General features: G+C 44.5%; 1 protein-coding gene across 1 annotated transcript in view; it reads left to right on the plus strand.

The window, feature by feature from the left end:
* The first annotated feature begins 3,199 nt into the window (after positions 1-3,199).
* VPS50 (VPS50 subunit of EARP/GARPII complex) overlaps positions 3,200-19,522 on the plus strand; it is a 136,287-nt gene continuing 119,964 nt past the window's right edge. Inside the window, exons 1-2 of the mRNA XM_072154323.1 lie at positions 3,200-3,370; positions 7,396-7,464. Of these exons, the coding sequence (XP_072010424.1) occupies positions 3,338-3,370; positions 7,396-7,464 (102 nt within the window). The 5' untranslated portion in view covers positions 3,200-3,337. The remainder of the gene's footprint in view (positions 3,371-7,395; positions 7,465-19,522) is intronic.

Consider the following 19,522-nt stretch of genomic DNA (forward strand, 5'->3'; position numbering starts at 1 on the left):
ATACATCTGCAATGTCTTCTTCACACATATATATTGTTCTTCACATACTATTTTGTTTGCACCGTTCCGCGCGTATCTCCCGACAAGTAAGCAGATGTGCCGAACATGTGTAATCTATTCTTCACTGTGTTTTTCACTTAAATGATCCTGTGTTCACTGTGTTCACTGTTTTTATTCTATTCTTCACTGTTCTTCACATCTGCTAACTTGTCGGGAGATAATATACGCGCGGAACAGTGAAGAATAGATTGTAGATGTTTGCATACATCTGATAACTTATCAGAAGACATTCTTTTTCAATTAAATAAAACATTTTATTCCCAAACCATGGTCCTTTTGACTTAAAAAACGTGCGTGAAAAACGCACCGAAAACGCAAAAAAACGCGAAAAACACGCGCGTGAAAAATGCAAAAACGCTAATGACTCCAAGGAAAAATGGAACAAAAACGCAGCCAAAAACGTCAGTTTTTCACGCATTGCACCCTGACGTGAAATGCAACGCTAGTGTGGAAGGGGCCTTATGGGTGGGTGTTTGCTGCAGCTTATTGCCCAGCACATAAGACGACCCTTTGAATTCTGAAAAGATTTTTATGGGTTAAAAAGTCACCTTATACATCGGAAAATACGGTACATTTAATTTTGTTTCTGTAATGTTTAAAATAGACTTTTTCACCCACTGAATGCTATCCCTAGGCAACATTCACACGGCCGCATGGGGGACGTATATATACATCCCCATAGATGGCAATGGGCGCACAGCGCCATAGGGGAGCAGCATACGCACGGCACCTTACCGTGCCCGGGGAAAAGATAGGATATGTCTTATCTTTCCACGAAATATGGCGCTGTGCGCCATTTATAGCTCCCAACCGTCCCGATTTTGACGGGACTTTCCCGTTTTTCGTACCTCTGCCCCGCGTCACGGGCAGCTATGAGATTGTCACGGATTCTCCCCCCAGGTCCCGCTGTGTCCGCAGAGTAAATACTTTGAAAGTCTGAACTCACAGTACAGAATGGCTTCTACAGACATCGGGAGGGAATCCTTTTCAGAGAAGTGTCGGGCTTAGCGGAGAGAGCAGGGACCACGTCATCAGCTTCATATCACCATCTGTCCATATATGGTCACTGCATCTCCTAGGGTTCTCCAGAGCAGACATCGGGAGGGAATCCTTTTCAGAGAAGTGTCGGGCTTAGCGGAGAGAGCAGGGACAACGTCATCAGCTTCATATCACCATCTGTCCATATATGGTCACTGCATCTCCTAGGGTTCTCCAGAGCAGACATCGGGAGGGAATCCTTTTCAGAGAAGTGTCGGGCTTAGCGGAGAGAGCAGGGACCACTCATCAGGTCAGATCAGCATCTGTCCATATATGGTCACTGCATCTCCTAGGGTTCCCCAGAGCAGACATCGGGAGGGAATCCTTTTCAGAGAAGTGTCGGGCTTAGCGGAGAGAGCAGGGACCACTCATCAGGTCAGATCAGCATCTGTCCATATATGGTCACTGCATCTCCTAGGGTTCCCCAGAGCAGACATCGGGCAGGGAATCCTTTTCAGAGAATTGTCGGGCTTAGCGGAGAGAGCAGGGACCACGTCATCAGGTCAGATCAGTATCTGTCCATATATGGTCACTGCATCTCCTAGGGTTCCCCAGAGCAGACATCGGGAGGGAATCCTTTTCAGAGAAGTGTCGGGCTTAGCGGAGAGAGCAGGGACAACGTCATCAGCTTCAGATCAGCATCTGTCCATATATGGTCACTGCATCTCCTAGGGTTCCCCAGAGCAGACATCGGGCAGGGAATCCTTTTCAGAGAAGTGTCGGCTTAGCGGAGAGCAGGGACCACGTCATCAGGTCAGATCAGTATCTGTCCATATATGGTCACTACATCTCCTAGGGTTCCCCAGAGCAGACATCGGGAGGGAATCCTTTTCAGAGAAGTGTCGGCTTAGCGGAGAGAGCAGGGACCACGTCATCAGGTCAGATCAGTATCTGTCCATATATGGTCTCCAGGGATTCCCCAGACACAAGCTCTTTATATAATTAAATTACATAAAGTTTTGGCCAGGCTGAGATTCGAACCTGGGACCTTGTGCACCATAGACAGCAGCTTAACTAACTGAGCTATAAGCCCAGTGACACAGAGCTGAGGATTTCTGGTAACTAAGAAGTGTTATCTGCCATTTACACTGTGACACAGACTAATGCACTGATATATAGAGAGGGATCTTCTCAGAGGTTATTATTGTAATTATTGAGACTATTATTATTATTATTATAAATTTTATTATTTTTATTATTATGGAGATGATTATTAATAATGGTAAAAATAATAATAATCATCTCAATAATAATAATAATCATCTCCATAATAATAATAATAATAATAATCTCCATAATAATAATAATAATAGTCTCAATAATTACAATAATCTGAGAAGATCCCTCCCTATATACCAAGGCAGTATATAGTCATAGTTCTTAGTTACCAAAATTCTCCACCTTGTTAATCACAGAGGTTATCGCTCAGTTGGTTGAGGCGCTGTGTTATTATTGTACATGGACACTGCAGGTTCTGGGTTCAAATCCCAATGAGGATAATTTTTTTTTTTTTATTGAGATGATTTTTATTATTTTAATATGGCTAAAATTTGGGGCGTGGCCAGGGAGTGATTGGGGGTGTGGCGCGTGCCGCCATTTTGTCCCTCTTTCCTTTTCACAAATGTTGGGAGGTATGCGCCATATATCCCTATGGAGAGGGGCAAGGGTATTTGAACAGCATTTCTGGGTATTTTGTACACCCTATGGGTGAGGTTTATGAACTGGGGTGTGGCTACTCCTACAATTTCCAGCATCCTCCGTGACAACCTTCCATCAAAACGTTATGGTTATAAAACATATAACGCGTCTTATATAAAATAAATATTTTATTACTATAGCACCAACATATTCTGCAGCGCTGTATAATACACACTGGAAGCCTAGTACAAATCATGCAGCCTCTTCCTGTCATTAACCACAATCTTTCCTAATTTTTTACAAAACTGTGATATAGTGGAACAAGTTTGTCCCCTCTACGGGCCCGTTCTACCTCAGCACCGCGAGGACTTCTGGGAGACGCAGTTCTAGCGGTCACTCAATAGCAAGAGTCATTACCAGCTGTAAACGCTTCCGGACTACGATTCCCACAATGCTATGCTGCAGCTGTCAAACCGGCCGAACAGCTGTCACATGACCCACTGTGGACGGCTGCCGAGAGGGACCAATTTTTAGTCGCAATATTGGGGAGCGGGACCACCTTGTGTGACAGAGACGGAGGGGGCAGAGCCCGGGCCGAGCCATGCAGAAGATTAAGAGCCTGATGACCCGGCAGGTGAGTGTCACAGGGGAGGTGGAGGCTGCTCTCTGCTGAGGCCTGGGTCTGGCTGCTGCTCCCCTGTAATATTGTAATTGTGTCTCCTGCTGAGCCTGTGCTGTGACACTGCAGCTCGTCACAGTAAGAGGAGCTGCAGTGTAAAGCATGGGGGACAGAGGACTCTATAGTGTCAGGCCCTGACTCTTTATATCAGTCAGATATAAAAGGTTGTGTATAATATGGGGGACACTGGGTGGGGGTGTTATGGGGGACACTGGGTGGGGGTGTTATGGGGGACACTGGGTGGGGGTGTTATGGGGGACACTGGGTGGGGGAGTTATGGGGGACACTGGGTGGGGGAGTTATGGGGGACACTGGGTGGGGGAGTTATGGGGGACACTGGGTGGGGGAGTTATGGGGGACACTGGGTGGGGGAGTTATGGGGGACACTGGGTGGGGGTGTTATGGGGGACACTGGGTGGGGGAGTTATGGGGGACACTGGGTGGGGGTGTTATGGGGGACACTGGGTGGGGGTGTTATGGGGGACACTGGGTGGGGGTGTTATGGGGGACACTGGGTGGGGGTGTTATGGGGGACACTGGGTGGGGGTGTTATGGGGGACACTGGGTGGGGGCGTTATGGGGATGCTCTACGGTTGCTGATGTTATGTGGACATAGGATTATGGTGTTATGGGGATACTCTGCGGGGGGCCAGTGTTATGGGGGCGATCTGCGGGGTGACAGTGTTATGGGGGCAATCTGCGGGGTGACAGTGTTATGGGGGCAATCTGCGGGGTGACGGTGTTATGGGGGCAATCTGCGGGGTCTGGCGCTTTAAAGGTTAGGGTGACCCCCTGCTCTGGGACAGAGCATGGGACCCATATTCTCTTTATTTCTTGTGGTTGTGGGATAATTAATCAACATGGGACAACCCCTTTAAAGGAAATCTGCCATAAAAATCCATCCTAATAAACCAGGACATTACTCATAGATATCTTCTTATTTTTGTTATCCATGGCCTCCTTCATTCTAACATCAACTTTTATAATTATGCTAATAAGCCAGAAGTGCTATGGGGTGCATTACCAGAGCTGCAGCCTCACATACTTCTCACCCTCCCACCTGCTCCCTCAGCACCTCTCCCTCTCAATGCTGTAATCTCACACAGTGGGTGGGGGGAAGTGCTCCTTCACAGTGTAACAGTCTGTGAAGCTACAGCACAGGGGGGCTTATTTGCATAATTTTAAAAAGTTGATTTTAGAAGGCAGGAGGCCATGGATAACAAATATAGGAAGATGCCACAGTCCCGGTGCCTGGATCTTATTGTTATCTGTACTGAAAACCTGATTTGAGAATTATCCGGTGCGGTGTGGAGCGTTGGGCTCTGGCCCAGACCTCTGTCACTATCAGTACCGGAGCACAGTGAGGTACAAAGGATTTTCGTGGTAGATTTCCTTCAAGGATTTTTCATTTGTCATCATCATTGACCGTAATCTCCTGGATCGGTGGCATCTAATCATCGGTGCGGAGACGTCTGAGGACTTTGTGATTATCAGGTTCTCTGTACAGATAATGATATGAGAATTATCCGGTGCGCAGCGCTGGTCTCTGGCGCGGCTCCCGGCTCCCTCCATCCAGATGGTCATCCTTCCATCGGAGACATTTGTGTGTTTTCCAAGACGGGGAGCGCATTATGCAGATCCGGCACCTGCAGACCACCGCTTGGCATTTTACTCCCGATGTTATCAAACCCCAAGCGCTCATGGGAAAAAAATGACAATAATAACATTTTAGAAATGAATCTTTCCATATTTGTCCTGCTGCGCGGCGAGGCTTGATGTGCAGGACGCAGATGGTCGGCTGATGCGCCAAACCTGTCTATAAATGAGAACAATGGTCCAGTATTACACCGACATCATCAGTATGGAGAGGGAGAACGTAGCGGAAGTGATGGCTACATCACCGAGGGGAAATAGGGGACAAAAATAGTGAAGGCAACAAGAATTTATAGCAATACGACGTCTGAATATTATTAATAATAGAAATATTATTATTGCTTGCTGGTTGCTCCACGGATAAAAATAATTCTGTGGTCTGTGGCACCAGGAAGCAGAGACTTTACACTTCACCCTGCTGTGTCTGAGGGGGCTTAGAGACCCTGTGACCTTGAGTGAAGTGTAAATTCACTGCTTCCTGGTCCCTTAGATCAGGTGAATAATTTTAACCCTGGAGCAACCTTTGTGACTGCAGAAAAGGATGATCCTTGTTTTCTGCAGAATTGAAATTGCTACATGACTGCGGGGAAACTGGGGAAAAAGTAACCAAAAAGTAGCAAATAATTTGTAGACATGACACCATTTGCCACAAAGTCTTCCATTATACACTCACCGGCCACTTTATTAGGTCCACCATGCTAGTAACGGGTTGGACCCCCTTTTGCCTTCAGAACTGCCTCAATTCTTCGTGGCATAGATACAACAAGGTGCTGGAAGCTCCTCAGAGATTTTGCTCCATATTGACATGATGGCATCACACAGTTGCCGCAGATTTGTCGACTGCACATCCATGATGCGAATCTCCCGTTCCACCACATCCCAAAGATGCTCTATTGGATTGAGATCCGGTGACTGTGGAGGCCATTTGAGTCCAGTGACCTCATTGTCATGTTCAAGAAACCAGTCTGAGATGATTCCAGCTTTATGACATGGCGCATTATCCTGCTGAAAGTAGCCATCAGATGTTACAGGGTACATTGTGCTCATAAAGGGATGGACATGGTCAGCAACAATACTCAGGTAGGCTGTGGCGTTGCAACGATGCTCAATTGGTACCAAGGGGCCCAAAGAAAATATTCCCCACACCATGGCACCACCACCACCACCAGCCTGACCCGCTGATACAAGGCAGGATGGATCCATGCTTTCATGTTGTTGACGCCAAATTCTGACCCTACCATCCGAATGTCGCAGCAGAAATCGAGACTCATCAGACCAGGCAACGTTTTTCCAATCTTCTACTGTCCAATTTCGATGAGCTTGTGCAAATTGTAGCCTCAGTTTCCTGTTCTTAGCTGAAAGGAGTGGCACCCAGTGTGGTCTTCTGCTGCTGTAGCCCATCTGCCTCAAAGTTGGACGTACTGTGCGTTCAGAGATGCTCTTCTGCCTACCTTGGTTGTAACGAGTGGCGATTTGAGTCACTGTTGCCTTTCTATCAGCTCGAACCAGTCTGCCCATTCTCCTCTGACCTCTGGCATCAACAAGGCATTTCCGCCCACAGAACTGCCGCTCACTGGATGTTCTTTCTTTTTCGGACCATTCTCTGTAAACCCTAGAGATGGTTGTGCGTGAAAATCCCAGTAGATCAGCAGTTTCTGAAATACTCAGACCAGCCCTTCTGGCACCAACAACCATGCCACGTTCAAAGGCCACAAATCACCTTTCTTCCCCATACTGATGCTCGGTTTGAACTGCAGGAGATTGTCTTGACCATGTCTACATGCCTAAATGCACTGAGTTGCCGATATGTGATTGGCTGATTAGAAATTAAGTGTTAGCGAGCAGTTGGACAGGTGTATGTAATAAAGTGGCCGGTGAGTGTATATCTGTGGCAGATGAATTCAATGAAAGATGAGAATACCCCTTTAAATATAAGACACATATACACATTCATACAATGCCCAAATTATACCGCCAATACAAATAGAAACGTGAAGGTTGCTATAAACTGATGGGAGTCAAAAAGAGTCAATTTGGGTTGATATCTGGCTTATGAATATTGATCCTGTACTTCCCTGTCTCTGGAGGACCGGTCCTGTCCTGCAATACACAGACATCCCATTGATTTGAATACAGACTATGTAATACTTCTTGTGTCCTGTGGTGGCGCTACGGGAATTCAGATTTTGGTTCAGATCAAAACTAATGACCAGTAAGAATTGCCGATAGTGGAAAACCCCATAAAGCATGGACTTTGTTGTGATATATAGCAGATTTCTAGGGCATTAAATCTGTATGAAGCTAAATATTTTTTTCACTTTTCTTAGGGTCTCAAGAGTCCCCAGGAAAGCGTCCATGATCTCAGTCCTGTCGAAAACTTCCAGATTCCAGCCAAGGTAACTTATTAGGTGAATCTCTTCTGCGCCAGTAGTCTTTGCTGGACTACACGATCCCTATTTAGTAGCGTAGTGTGGAGGCAGTAATAAATGACTATGATACTGGTAGCACGGCCTGGGAAAAATGGCCCACGTATGATGTCTATTTCACTGACTGAACACAGACTGATCACTGTTTAGGAGCGTAGTGTGGAGGCAGTAATAAATGACTATGATACTGGTAGTACAGTCTGGGAAAAATGGCCCACGTATGATTTCTATTTCACAGACTGAACACAGACTGATTACTGTTTAGGAGCGTAGTGTGGAGGCAGTAATAAATGACTATGATACTGGTAGCACAGCCTGAGAAATATGGCCCACGTACGATGTCTATTTCACTGACTGAACACAGACTGATTACTGTTTAGGAGCGTAGTGTGGAGGCAGTAATAAATGACTATGATACTGGTAGCACAGCCTGAGAAATATGGCCCACATACGATGTCTATTTCACTGACTGAACACAGACTGATTACTGTTTAGGAGCGTAGTGTGGAGCCAGTAATAAATGACTATGATACTGGTAGTACAGCCTGGGAAATATGGCCCACGTATGATGTCTATCTCACTGACTGAACACAAACTAAGGCCTCTTGCCTGGGCAAGTATTTAGCCACGCGCTGGAAAGGAGGATTCTCTAGTACCGCAGCATGAATCCTGCCCTGGTCACATGATGCAATGACTCTCAGAAGGGGGAGACCGTGTCACCCTGAGTCGGAGTCGGAGTCTCATTACAAATAATAAATAAATTAAATAATTCCTTTATTTATATAGCGCGCACACAGATTATGCAGCGCTGCACAGAACTTACCAAATCAGTCCCTGTCCCTAATGGGGCTCACAATCTAATCATCCTACCAGTATGTTTTGGAGTGTTGGAGGAAACCGGAGGACCCGGAGGAAACCCACGCAAACATGGAGAGAACATACAAACGATGTGCAGATGCTGACCCTCGAACTTGAACCCAGGTCTCCAGCACTGCAAGGCTGTAGTACTAACCACTGAGACACCGTGCTGCCCATACACAATCAAGTGTAAAGTCGCTGCTTCCTGGTCCCTCAGATCAGATTATTTTAACCCTGGAGCAACCGTCTAGAAGGGATAATCCCTTTTTCCCCTGCTTCGTTCTCTTAGTCGGAGGTCTGTGTGGAATTTCTATGGACTCTTGTATTTCCTTCGTGTAATGAAGCGTCTCTGTCGGGGAACTGAATTATGTCTCCCGGTGTTTGTGGGCTGCGATAATTAGTATTTGTCCCCCGGACGGCATCATTAGATATGCGCCGGCGCTTCCTCCGTGCCTGCAGTATATAAAGGGAGAGGGACGATGTTAATTAATTTGTCTCGTTATTTTACTTTTATTTTTTTCACCCTTAATGTGATTTTTAGGCCGGTATCTGCACAGCGCGAAAATATAATAAAAACACAAAAACAGCACAAAGCATAAAAAAAAAAACTTTATTCATCTTTTATTCCTTTTTATGATGCTTTTTTAAAGCGAATCCTTGATAAAGTTCTTTGAAGTGTCTGCACATTGTTGTCCCCTCCTTCACATTCCCTTTAATTTATGTTTTGTGCTTTCTTTTGCTCCTCTGTTTGGTCAATGATGCGTCTAGTAACGTGAGGCTGCAAAGATTCTAAAAATGGTTCTGGTTTGGTCCAAAAACAGCGCGGCACCTGTCCGCAGGTGTGACCATACAGACTGCAGCCAGTGTCAGGTATTTTCCCTGGAGAGGTGTGTAATTAGACATTTGTGTATGTTGTTAGTAGCAGCAGGACTGTAAAAAAAATGTGTATATATATATTTTTTTTTTTACAGGATTGTAGCTTATCTAAGTGCACTGTGGTTGTGTCCACCCACTTCTGTGCTCTGTGCTCTCTACAGGCAGTATTAACTATTGTCCCTGGAGAGATGTGTAATCAGACCTTTGTGTATATTGTTAGTGGCAGCAGGACTGTGAAATATGGATTTATTTTTTCAGGCTTGTAGATTCTTCAAGTGCACTGAGGTTGTATCCTCACACTGCTGTGCTCTGTACAGGCAGTATTAACTATTGTCCCTGGAGAGATGTGTAATCAGACCTTTGTGTATATTGTTAGTGGCAGCAGGACTGTGAAATATGGATTTATTTTTTCAGGATTGTAGATTCTTCAAGTGCACTGAGGTTGTATCCTCACACTGCTGTGCTCTGTGCAGGCAGTGTTAACTATTGTCCCTGGAGAGATGTGTAATCAGACCTTTGTTTATGTTGTCAGTAGCTGTAGGATTTATATTTCAGGATTGTAGCTTCTCTCTGCACTGGGGAGTTGTCCTCACACTACTGTGTACTGTGCTCTGTGCAGGCAGTGTCCGGTATCATCCCTAGGGAATTTTGTAATCCTGACAATGTCCCTGTGTAATCTGTGTAATCAGACCTTTGTGTATATTGTTATTAGCAGCAGAACTGTGGAATATCAATTTATCTTCCAGGATTGTAGCTTCTGCAGTGTGTGCATGTCCTCACACTGCTGTGTCCTTAGCTCTTTGTATTAAAGTGCTCAGCAGTCTTTTCTCCTGGCTTTAAGGGACTGAAGTAGAATTAATCCAAAAGGCTATAGCTTTCACTCAGAGTGGGGGGGGGGTCCATAAGGACAAATTGTTGTATAGGATTGTTCTCTGGGGTCACAAGTCCCGCAACGGCTGATGAGTCTCCTCCTCAAATATTTGGGTGGCGTTTTGAACCCCTTTTTAGGCCGTTTTTAAGCAGTCCATTAAAAAAAGCATTCGTTTTTTTTTACCGTTTTTGTCAGTTTTCCAATTATCTTAATTAAGATAATTGGTAAAATTGGTCAAAAACGGATGCGTTTCAAAACGCCACGTGTGCCACCACCCATAGGATGTTGGCTCCTCTTACATCACATGTTACATCTTACGTCATCAGACACTGATTGTTCTAAGCTAATCCCCCTATCCTGAGCATTTCTGCCCGGAAAACCCCCACAATGCTGGAAGCCCGTTAAGTCTGTGTTCACATTTTGATATTAAAGTTTTGCAGATTTTCTGAAAAAAAAATAAAAAAAAATGTAAAACAAAAGATACAGATTAAAATAGTTAAACCCAATGGGGCAGATTTACTTACCCGGTCCATTCGCGATCCAGCGGCGTGTTCTCTGCGGTGGATTTGGGTCTTCCGGTGATTAACTAAGGCAGTTCCTCCGACGTCCACCAGGTGGCGCTGCTGCGCTGAAGTCCGCCAAGGCCCGCCGGAGTTCACGATCCATTGCTGGGTGAAGGTAAGCGCGTGTCCAGCGACACTTTTTATTTAAATGCGGTGGTTTTTCCGAATCCGTTGAGTTTTTGTTCGGCCACACCTCCCGATTTCCATCACGTGTATGCCGGCGCCGATGCGCCACAATCTGATCGCGTGCGCCAAAAACCCGGGGCAATTGAGAGAAAACCTTCGCAAAACGGAAAAATTAGTGTAACCCGCCGTAAAGACGCGATTCAGGCCCTTAGTAAATGACCCCCAATATGTTTTATCTCTGCACTTTGTTAGCGGATGCTTTGTGACCAAAGGAGATTTTCCGGGAAGGTTCTTCTTATGAGATCCATAAAGTACAATGAAGTGAACCTGCAGATAATGGGGAGCGGCTCGTTACGTCCGGATCTGTAAGCGCTCGTAATCTCCTCCGCTTCACTTTCTCTTACGAGCATTTTAACTCCCGCTATAACTCTGCGACTTCTCTTCTGTAGTTTATTATGTGATAAAGGACATTGCCCGTCGGCTCCATGCATCGCTGTGTGCTGAATACAGTACAGCCAGACGTCCTCCTGTAGATAAACTTCACGTCTTCAAGGAAACCTCCCATCAAAATCCATCCTGATAAACCAGGGACACTACTCATAGATCCAGGCACCGGGACTGTGGTATCTTCTTATAGTTGTCATCCATGGTCACCTTCCTTCTAAAATCAACTTGTACCATTATGCTAATGAGCCAGAGGGCTCTTGGGGTGTTACCAGGGCCCCTCCATGCTGTATTTTCACGGGCTGCTACAAGGGGCTTGGGGGGAGACACAGATGCAAAGAGGTGTGGAGAGATTGGGGCATAAAGAAAGATAAATCGGGGGGCGTGGCCGAACGGTAACCCGACGGATTCGGAAAAACCGCCGCACACACAACAGGAGCCGGCTCCCCTCAGTGAGCCGATGGCTCACTTAACCCCTCTAACCATCTCACCACGTCCCTTTAACCCAATACAGTCGCGTAAAAAGTAGTGTGGAGTGTCGGTACTGGTTGGACAGCGGCTCCCTGTTATACATGCAATAAGGAGCCTGAAGAGCCGGATCTTCTTAGTGAGCAGAGCCTAATGATCCAGCTCACTAGGAAGAGCTGTAATTCCCATCACTTCAGTGAAGGTTACAGGATGTAGCTCCTCTGTATGGGAGAAGGGAGGTCAGGTACTTTATGTAGCTGCTGCCTGATCTGTGTCTCTCACAGGCGGCAGCTAAAGCAAAATAACTACAACTGTAGAGATTTTCTGTGTGACACAGTTACAAACTTCGGCTTGTCCCCCAAAAAAACAAGCTCTACTTTGAATTAACTACGACCTAACACCAAGTTTAGTTTTTCCCATCCTTTTATCGACTTCACTGATCTCATCGCTGTTGGAGTCTTTTTCTGACCCCTTGCGGTCCCTTGGTCATTTGGTCCCATTTGTTCTGGCTCTGTACTTACAGATGGACAGCACCATGTTGCTTCAGTCCAGCCGCTCATATGATCTAATTAGCATATTGAATTATGAGGGGGCTATTGAACCTGGTTTGCAGCACGATGGCTCAGTGGTTAGCATTACAGCCTTGCAGTGCTAGGGTCCTCGGTTCAAGTTACAGGGTCAACATCTGCCAAGAGTTTGTATGTTCTCTCAGTGTTTGCGTGGGTTTCCTCCAGGTCCTCCGGTTTCCTCCCACACTCCAAAACATACTGGTGGGTTGATTAGATTGTGAGCCCCATTGGGGACAGGGACTGATGTGACAAGTCTGTGCAGCGCTGTGGAATCTGTGTGCGCTATATAAATAAAGGATTTTTTCTTATTAAATGAAGGAATTAGTACAGTTTAGGAAGTTGGTGTTTTTACTCTCATATATCAGTGCAGTCCCTGCTCTGGACAGCAGGGGGAGCTCTCGCTCCGCACATCTCTCTTCCGGTACGACCGCTGGCCGTGATTCCACTGCAGCAGATGAAAGTCTTCTATCACATCTTCCATCAAACCCAATATAAGAAAAAAATATATGAGGTCAGTCCTGACCCGCACAAGTAAATGACATCAGCTGACGAGCCTCCGGCCGCTCTCCCATGATAGAAATTCAGATTTTTGGTTGTCACCGTGATCTGTGGTTATGGAGACCTGAATATTTCTTGAAGTATAACTGGATTTAGAAGGATGTTTTTAACTTATTTTCCATTTATTCATTTTTTTTAACGCATAAAATATTCAGCTTCTTGGCATCTATTGCAAGTTAAAATTGCCTGGAAGAACAATTGGTTTGCTGTATTCTAGATATGTCACCATAAAACACCTCTATATAGATAACACTGACCCATCATTACATCACTACTGACAATAGATGATGTCACAGCTTATCTCCTCCCCCTCCCTGTACAATGACCTCTATATAGATAACACTGACCCATCATTACATCACTACTGACAATAGATGATGTCACAGCTTATCTCCTCCTCCTCCCTGTACAATGACCTCTATATAGATAACACTGACCCATCATTACATCACTACTGACAATAGATGATGTCATAGCTTATCTCCTCCCCCTCCCTGTACAATGACCTCTATATAGATAACACTGACCCATCATTACATCACTACTGACAATAGATGATGTCACAGCTTATCTCCTCCTCCTCCCTGTACAATGACCTCTATATAGATAACACTGACCCATCATTACATCACTACTGACAATAGATGATGTCACAGCTTATCTCCTCCCCCTCCCTGTACAATGACCTCTATATAGATAATACTGACCCATTATTACATCACTACTGACAATAGATGATGTCACAGCTTATCTCCTCCTCCTCCCGGTACAATGACCTCTATATAGATAACACTGACCCATCATTACATCACTACTGACAATAGATGATGTCACAGCTTATCTCCTCCTCCTCTTAACTGTACAATGACCTCTATATAGATAACACTGACCCATCATTACATCACTACTGACAATAGATGATGTCACAGCTTATCTCCTCCCCCTCCCTGTACAATAACCTCTATATAGATAACACTGACCCATCATTACATCACTACTGACAATAGATGATGTCACAGCTTATCTCCTCCCCCTCCCTGTACAATGACCTCTATATAGATAACACTGACCCATCATTACATCACTACTGACAATAGATGATGTCACAGCTTATCTCCTCCCCCTCCCTGTACAATAACCTCTATATAGATAACACTGACCCATCATTACATCACTACTGACAATAGATGATGTCACAGCTTATCTCCTCCCCCTCCCTGTACAATAACCTCTATATAGATAACACTGACCCATCATTACATCACTAATGACAATAGATGATGTCACAGCTTATCTCCTCCCCCTCCCTGTACAATGACCTCTATATAGATAACACTGACCCATCATTACATCACTACTGACAATAGATGATGTCACAGCTTATCTCCTCCCCCTCCCTGTACAATAACCTCTATATAGATAACACTGACCCATCATTACATCACTACTGACAATAGATGATGTCACAGCTTATCTCCTCCCCCTCCCTGTACAATAACCTCTATATAGATAACACTGACCCATCATTACATCACTACTGACAATAGATGATGTCACAGCTTATCTCCTCCCCCTCCCTGTACAATAACCTCTATATAGATAACACTGACCCATCATTACATCACTACTGACAATAGATGATGTCACAGCTTATCTCCTCCCCCTCCCTGTACAATAACCTCTATATAGATAACACTGACCCATCATTACATCACTACTGACAATAGATGATGTCACAGCTTATCTCCTCCTCCTCCCTGTACAATGACCTCTATATAGATAACACTGACCCATCATTACATCACTACTGACAATAGATGATATCACAGCTTATCTCCTCCCCCTCCCTGTACAATGACCTCTATATAGATAACACTGACCCATCATTACATCACTACTGACAATAGATGATGTCACAGCTTATCTCCTCCCCCTCCCTGTACAATGACCTCTATATAGATAACAATAACCCATCATTACATCACTACTGACAATAGATGTCACAGCTTATCTCCTCCTCCTCCCTGTACAATGACCTCTATATAGATAACACTGACCCATCATTACATCACTACTGACAATAGATGATGTCACAGCTGATCTCCTCCCCCTCCCTGTACAATGGCCTCTATATAGATAACACTGACCCATCATTACATCACTACTGACAATAGATGATGTCACAGCTTATCTCCTCCCCCTCCCTGTACAATGACCTCTATATAGATAACACTGACCCATCATTACATCACTACTGACAATAGATGATGTCACAGCTTATCTCCTCCCCCTCCCTGTACAATGACCTCTATATAGATAACACTGACCCATCATTACATCACTACTGACAATAGATGATGTCACAGCTTATCTCCTCCCCCTCCCTGTACAATAACCTCTATATAGATAACACTGACCCATCATTACATCACTACTGACAATAGATGATGTCACAGCTTATCTCCTCCTCCTCCCTGTACAATGACCTCTATATAGATAACACTGACCCATCATTACATCACTACTGACAATAGATGATATCACAGCTTATCTCCTCCCCCTCCCTGTACAATGACCTCTATATAGATAACACTGACCCATCATTACATCACTACTGACAATAGATGATGTCACAGCTTATCTCCTCCCCCTCCCTGTACAATGACCTCTATATAGATAACAATAACCCATCATTACATCACTACTGACAATAGATGTCACAGCTTATCTCCTCCTCCTCCCTGTACAATGACCTCTATATAGATAACACTGACCCATCATTACATCACTACTGACAATAGATGATGTCACAGCTGATCTCCTCCCCCTCCCTGTACAATGACCTCTATATAGATAACACTGACCCATCATTACATCACTACTGACAATAGATGATGTCACAGCTTATCTCCTCCCCCTCCCTGTACAATGACCTCTATATAGATAACACTGACCCATCATTACATCACTACTGACAATAGATGATGTCACAGCTTATCTCCTCCCCCTCCCTGTACAATGACCTCTATATAGATAACACTGACCCATCATTACATCACTACTGACAATAGATGATGTCACAGCTTATCTCCTCCCCCTCCCTGTACAATGACCTCTGTATAGATAACACTGACCCATCATTACATCACTACTGACAATAGATGACGTCACAGCTGATCTCCTCCCCCTTCTGTACAATGTCCTCTATATAGATAACACTGACCCATCATTACATCACTACTGACAATAGATGATGTCACAGCTGATCTCCTCCCCCTCCCTGTACAATGGCCTCTATATAGATAACACTGACCCATCATTACATCACTACTGACAATAGATGATGTCACAGCTGATCTCCTCCCCCTCCCTGTACAATGGCCTCTATATAGATAACACTGACCCATCATTACATCACTACTGACAATAGATGATGTCACAGCTTATCCCCCCCCCTCCCTGTACAATGACCTCTATATAGATAACACTGACCCATCATTACATCACTACTGACAATAGATGATGTCACAGCTTATCTCCTCCCCCTCCCTGTACAATGAACTCTGTATAGATAACACTGACACATCATTACATCACTACTGACAATAGATGATGTCACAGCTTATCTCCTCCTCCTCCCTGTACAATGACCTCTATATAGATAACACTGACCCATCATTACATCACTACTGACAATAGATGATGTCACAGCTTATCTCCTCCTCCTCCCTGTACAATGGCCTCTATATAGATAACACTGACCCATCATTACATCACTACTGACAATAGATGATGTCACAGCTTATCTCCTCCTCCTCCCCGTACAATGACCTCTATATAGATAACACTGACCCATCATTACATCACTACTGACAATAGATGATGTCACAGCTTATCTCCTCCCCCTCCCCGTACAATGACCTCTATATAGATAACAGTGACCCATCATTACATCACTACTGACAATAGATGATGTCACAGCTTATCTCCTCCCCCTCCCTGTACAATGACCTCTATATAGATAACACTGACCCATCATTACATCACTACTGACAATAGATGATGTCACAGCTTATCTCCTCCCCCTCCCTGTACAATGACCGCTATATAGATAACACTGACCCATCATTACATCACTACTGACAATAGATGATGTCACAGCTTATCTCCTCCCCCCTCCCTGTACAATGACCTCTATATAGATAACACTGACCCATCATTACATCACTACTGACAATAGATGATGTCACAGCTTATCTCCTCCCCCTCCCTGTACAATGACCGCTATATAGATAACACTGACCCATCATTACATCACTACTGACAATAGATGATGTCACAGCTTATCTCCTCCCCCTCCCTGTACAATGACCGCTATATAGATAACACTGACCCATCATTACATCACTACTGACAATAGATGATGTCACAGCTTATCTCCTCCCCCTCCTTGTACAGTGACCTCTATATAGATAACACTGACCCATCATTACATCACTACTGACAATAGATGATGTCACAGCTTATCTCCTCCCCCTCCCTGTACAATGTCCTCTATATAGATAACACTGACCCATCATTACATCACTACTGACAATAGATGATGTCACAGCTTATCTCCTCCCCCTCCCTGTACAATGACCTCTATATAGATAACACTGACCCATCATTACATCACTACTGACAATAGATGATGTCACAGCTTATCTCCTCCCCCTCCCTGTACAATGACCTCTATATAGATAACACTGACCCATCATTACATCACTACTGACAATAGATGATGTCACAGCTTATCTCCTCCCCCTCCCTGTACAATGACCTCTATATAGATAACACTGACCCATCATTACATCACTACTGACAATAGATGATGTCACAGCTTATCTCCTCCCCCTCCCTGTACAATGACCTCTATATAGATAACACTGACCCATCATTACATCACTACTGACAATAGATGATGTCACAGCTTATCTCCTCCCCCTCCCTGTACAATGACCTCTGTATAGATAACACTGACCCATCATTACATCACTACTGACAATAGATGACGTCACAGCTGATCTCCTCCCCCTTCTGTACAATGTCCTCTATATAGATAACACTGACCCATCATTACATCACTACTGACAATAGATGATGTCACAGCTGATCTCCTCCCCCTCCCTGTACAATGGCCTCTATATAGATAACACTGACCCATCATTACATCACTACTGACAATAGATGATGTCACAGCTGATCTCCTCCCCCTCCCTGTACAATGGCCTCTATATAGATAACACTGACCCATCATTACATCACTACTGACAATAGATGATGTCACAGCTTATCCCCCCCCCCTCCCTGTACAATGACCTCTATATAGATAACACTGACCCATCATTACATCACTACTGACAATAGATGATGTCACAGCTTATCTCCTCCCCCCTCCCTGTACAATGACCTCTATATAGATAACACTGACCCATCATTACATCACTACTGACAATAGATGATGTCACAGCTTATCTCCTCCCCCTCCCTGTACAATGACCGCTATATAGATAACACTGACCCATCATTACATCACTACTGACAATAGATGATGTCACAGCTTATCCCCCCCCCTCCCTGTACAATGACCTCTATATAGATAACACTGACCCATCATTACATCACTACTGACAATAGATGATGTCACAGCTTATCTCCTCCCCCTCACTGTACAATGACCTCTATATAGATAACACTGACCCATCATTACATCACTACTGACAATAGATGATGTCACAGCTTATCTCCTCCTCCTCCCTGTACAATGACCTCTATATAGATAACACTGACCCATCATTACATCACTACTGACAATAGATGATGTCACAGCTTATCTCCTCCCCCTCCCTGTACAATGACCGCTATATAGATAACACTGACCCATCATTACATCACTACTGACAATAGATGATGTCACAGCTTATCTCCTCCCCCTCCCTGTACAATGACCTCTATATAGATAACACTGACCCGTCATTACATCACTACTGACAATAGATGATGTCACAGCTTATTTCCTCCCCCTCACTGTACAATGTCCTCTATTTAGATAACACTGACCCGTCAATACATCACTACTGACAATAGATTATGTCACAGCTTATCTCCTCCCCCTCCTCCCTGTACAATGACCTCTATGTAGATAACACTGACCCATCATTACATCACTACTGACAATAGATGATGTCACAGCTTATCTCCCCCTCCCTGTACAATGACCTCTATATAGATAACACTGACCCATCATTACATCACTACTGACAATAGATGATGTCACAGCTTATCTCCTCCCCCTTCCTGTACAATGACCTCTATATAGATAACACTGACCCATCATTACATCACTACTGACAATAGATGATGTCACAGCTTATCTCCTCCCCCTCCCTGTACAATGACCTCTATATAGATAACACTGACCCATCATTACATCACTACTGACAATAGATGATGTCACAGCTTATCTCCTCCCCCTCCCTGTACAATGACCTCTATATAGATTACACTGACCCATCATTACATCACTACTGACAATAGATGATGTCACAGCTTATCTCCTCCCCCTTCCTGTACAATGACCTCTATATAGATAACACTGACCCATCATTACATCACTACTGACAATAGATGATGTCACAGCTTATCTCCTCCCC

The sequence above is a fragment of the Engystomops pustulosus genome, chromosome 5 (genome assembly GCF_040894005.1).
Source record: "Engystomops pustulosus chromosome 5, aEngPut4.maternal, whole genome shotgun sequence".
In the NCBI taxonomy this organism is placed as follows: domain Eukaryota; kingdom Metazoa; phylum Chordata; class Amphibia; order Anura; family Leptodactylidae; genus Engystomops; species Engystomops pustulosus.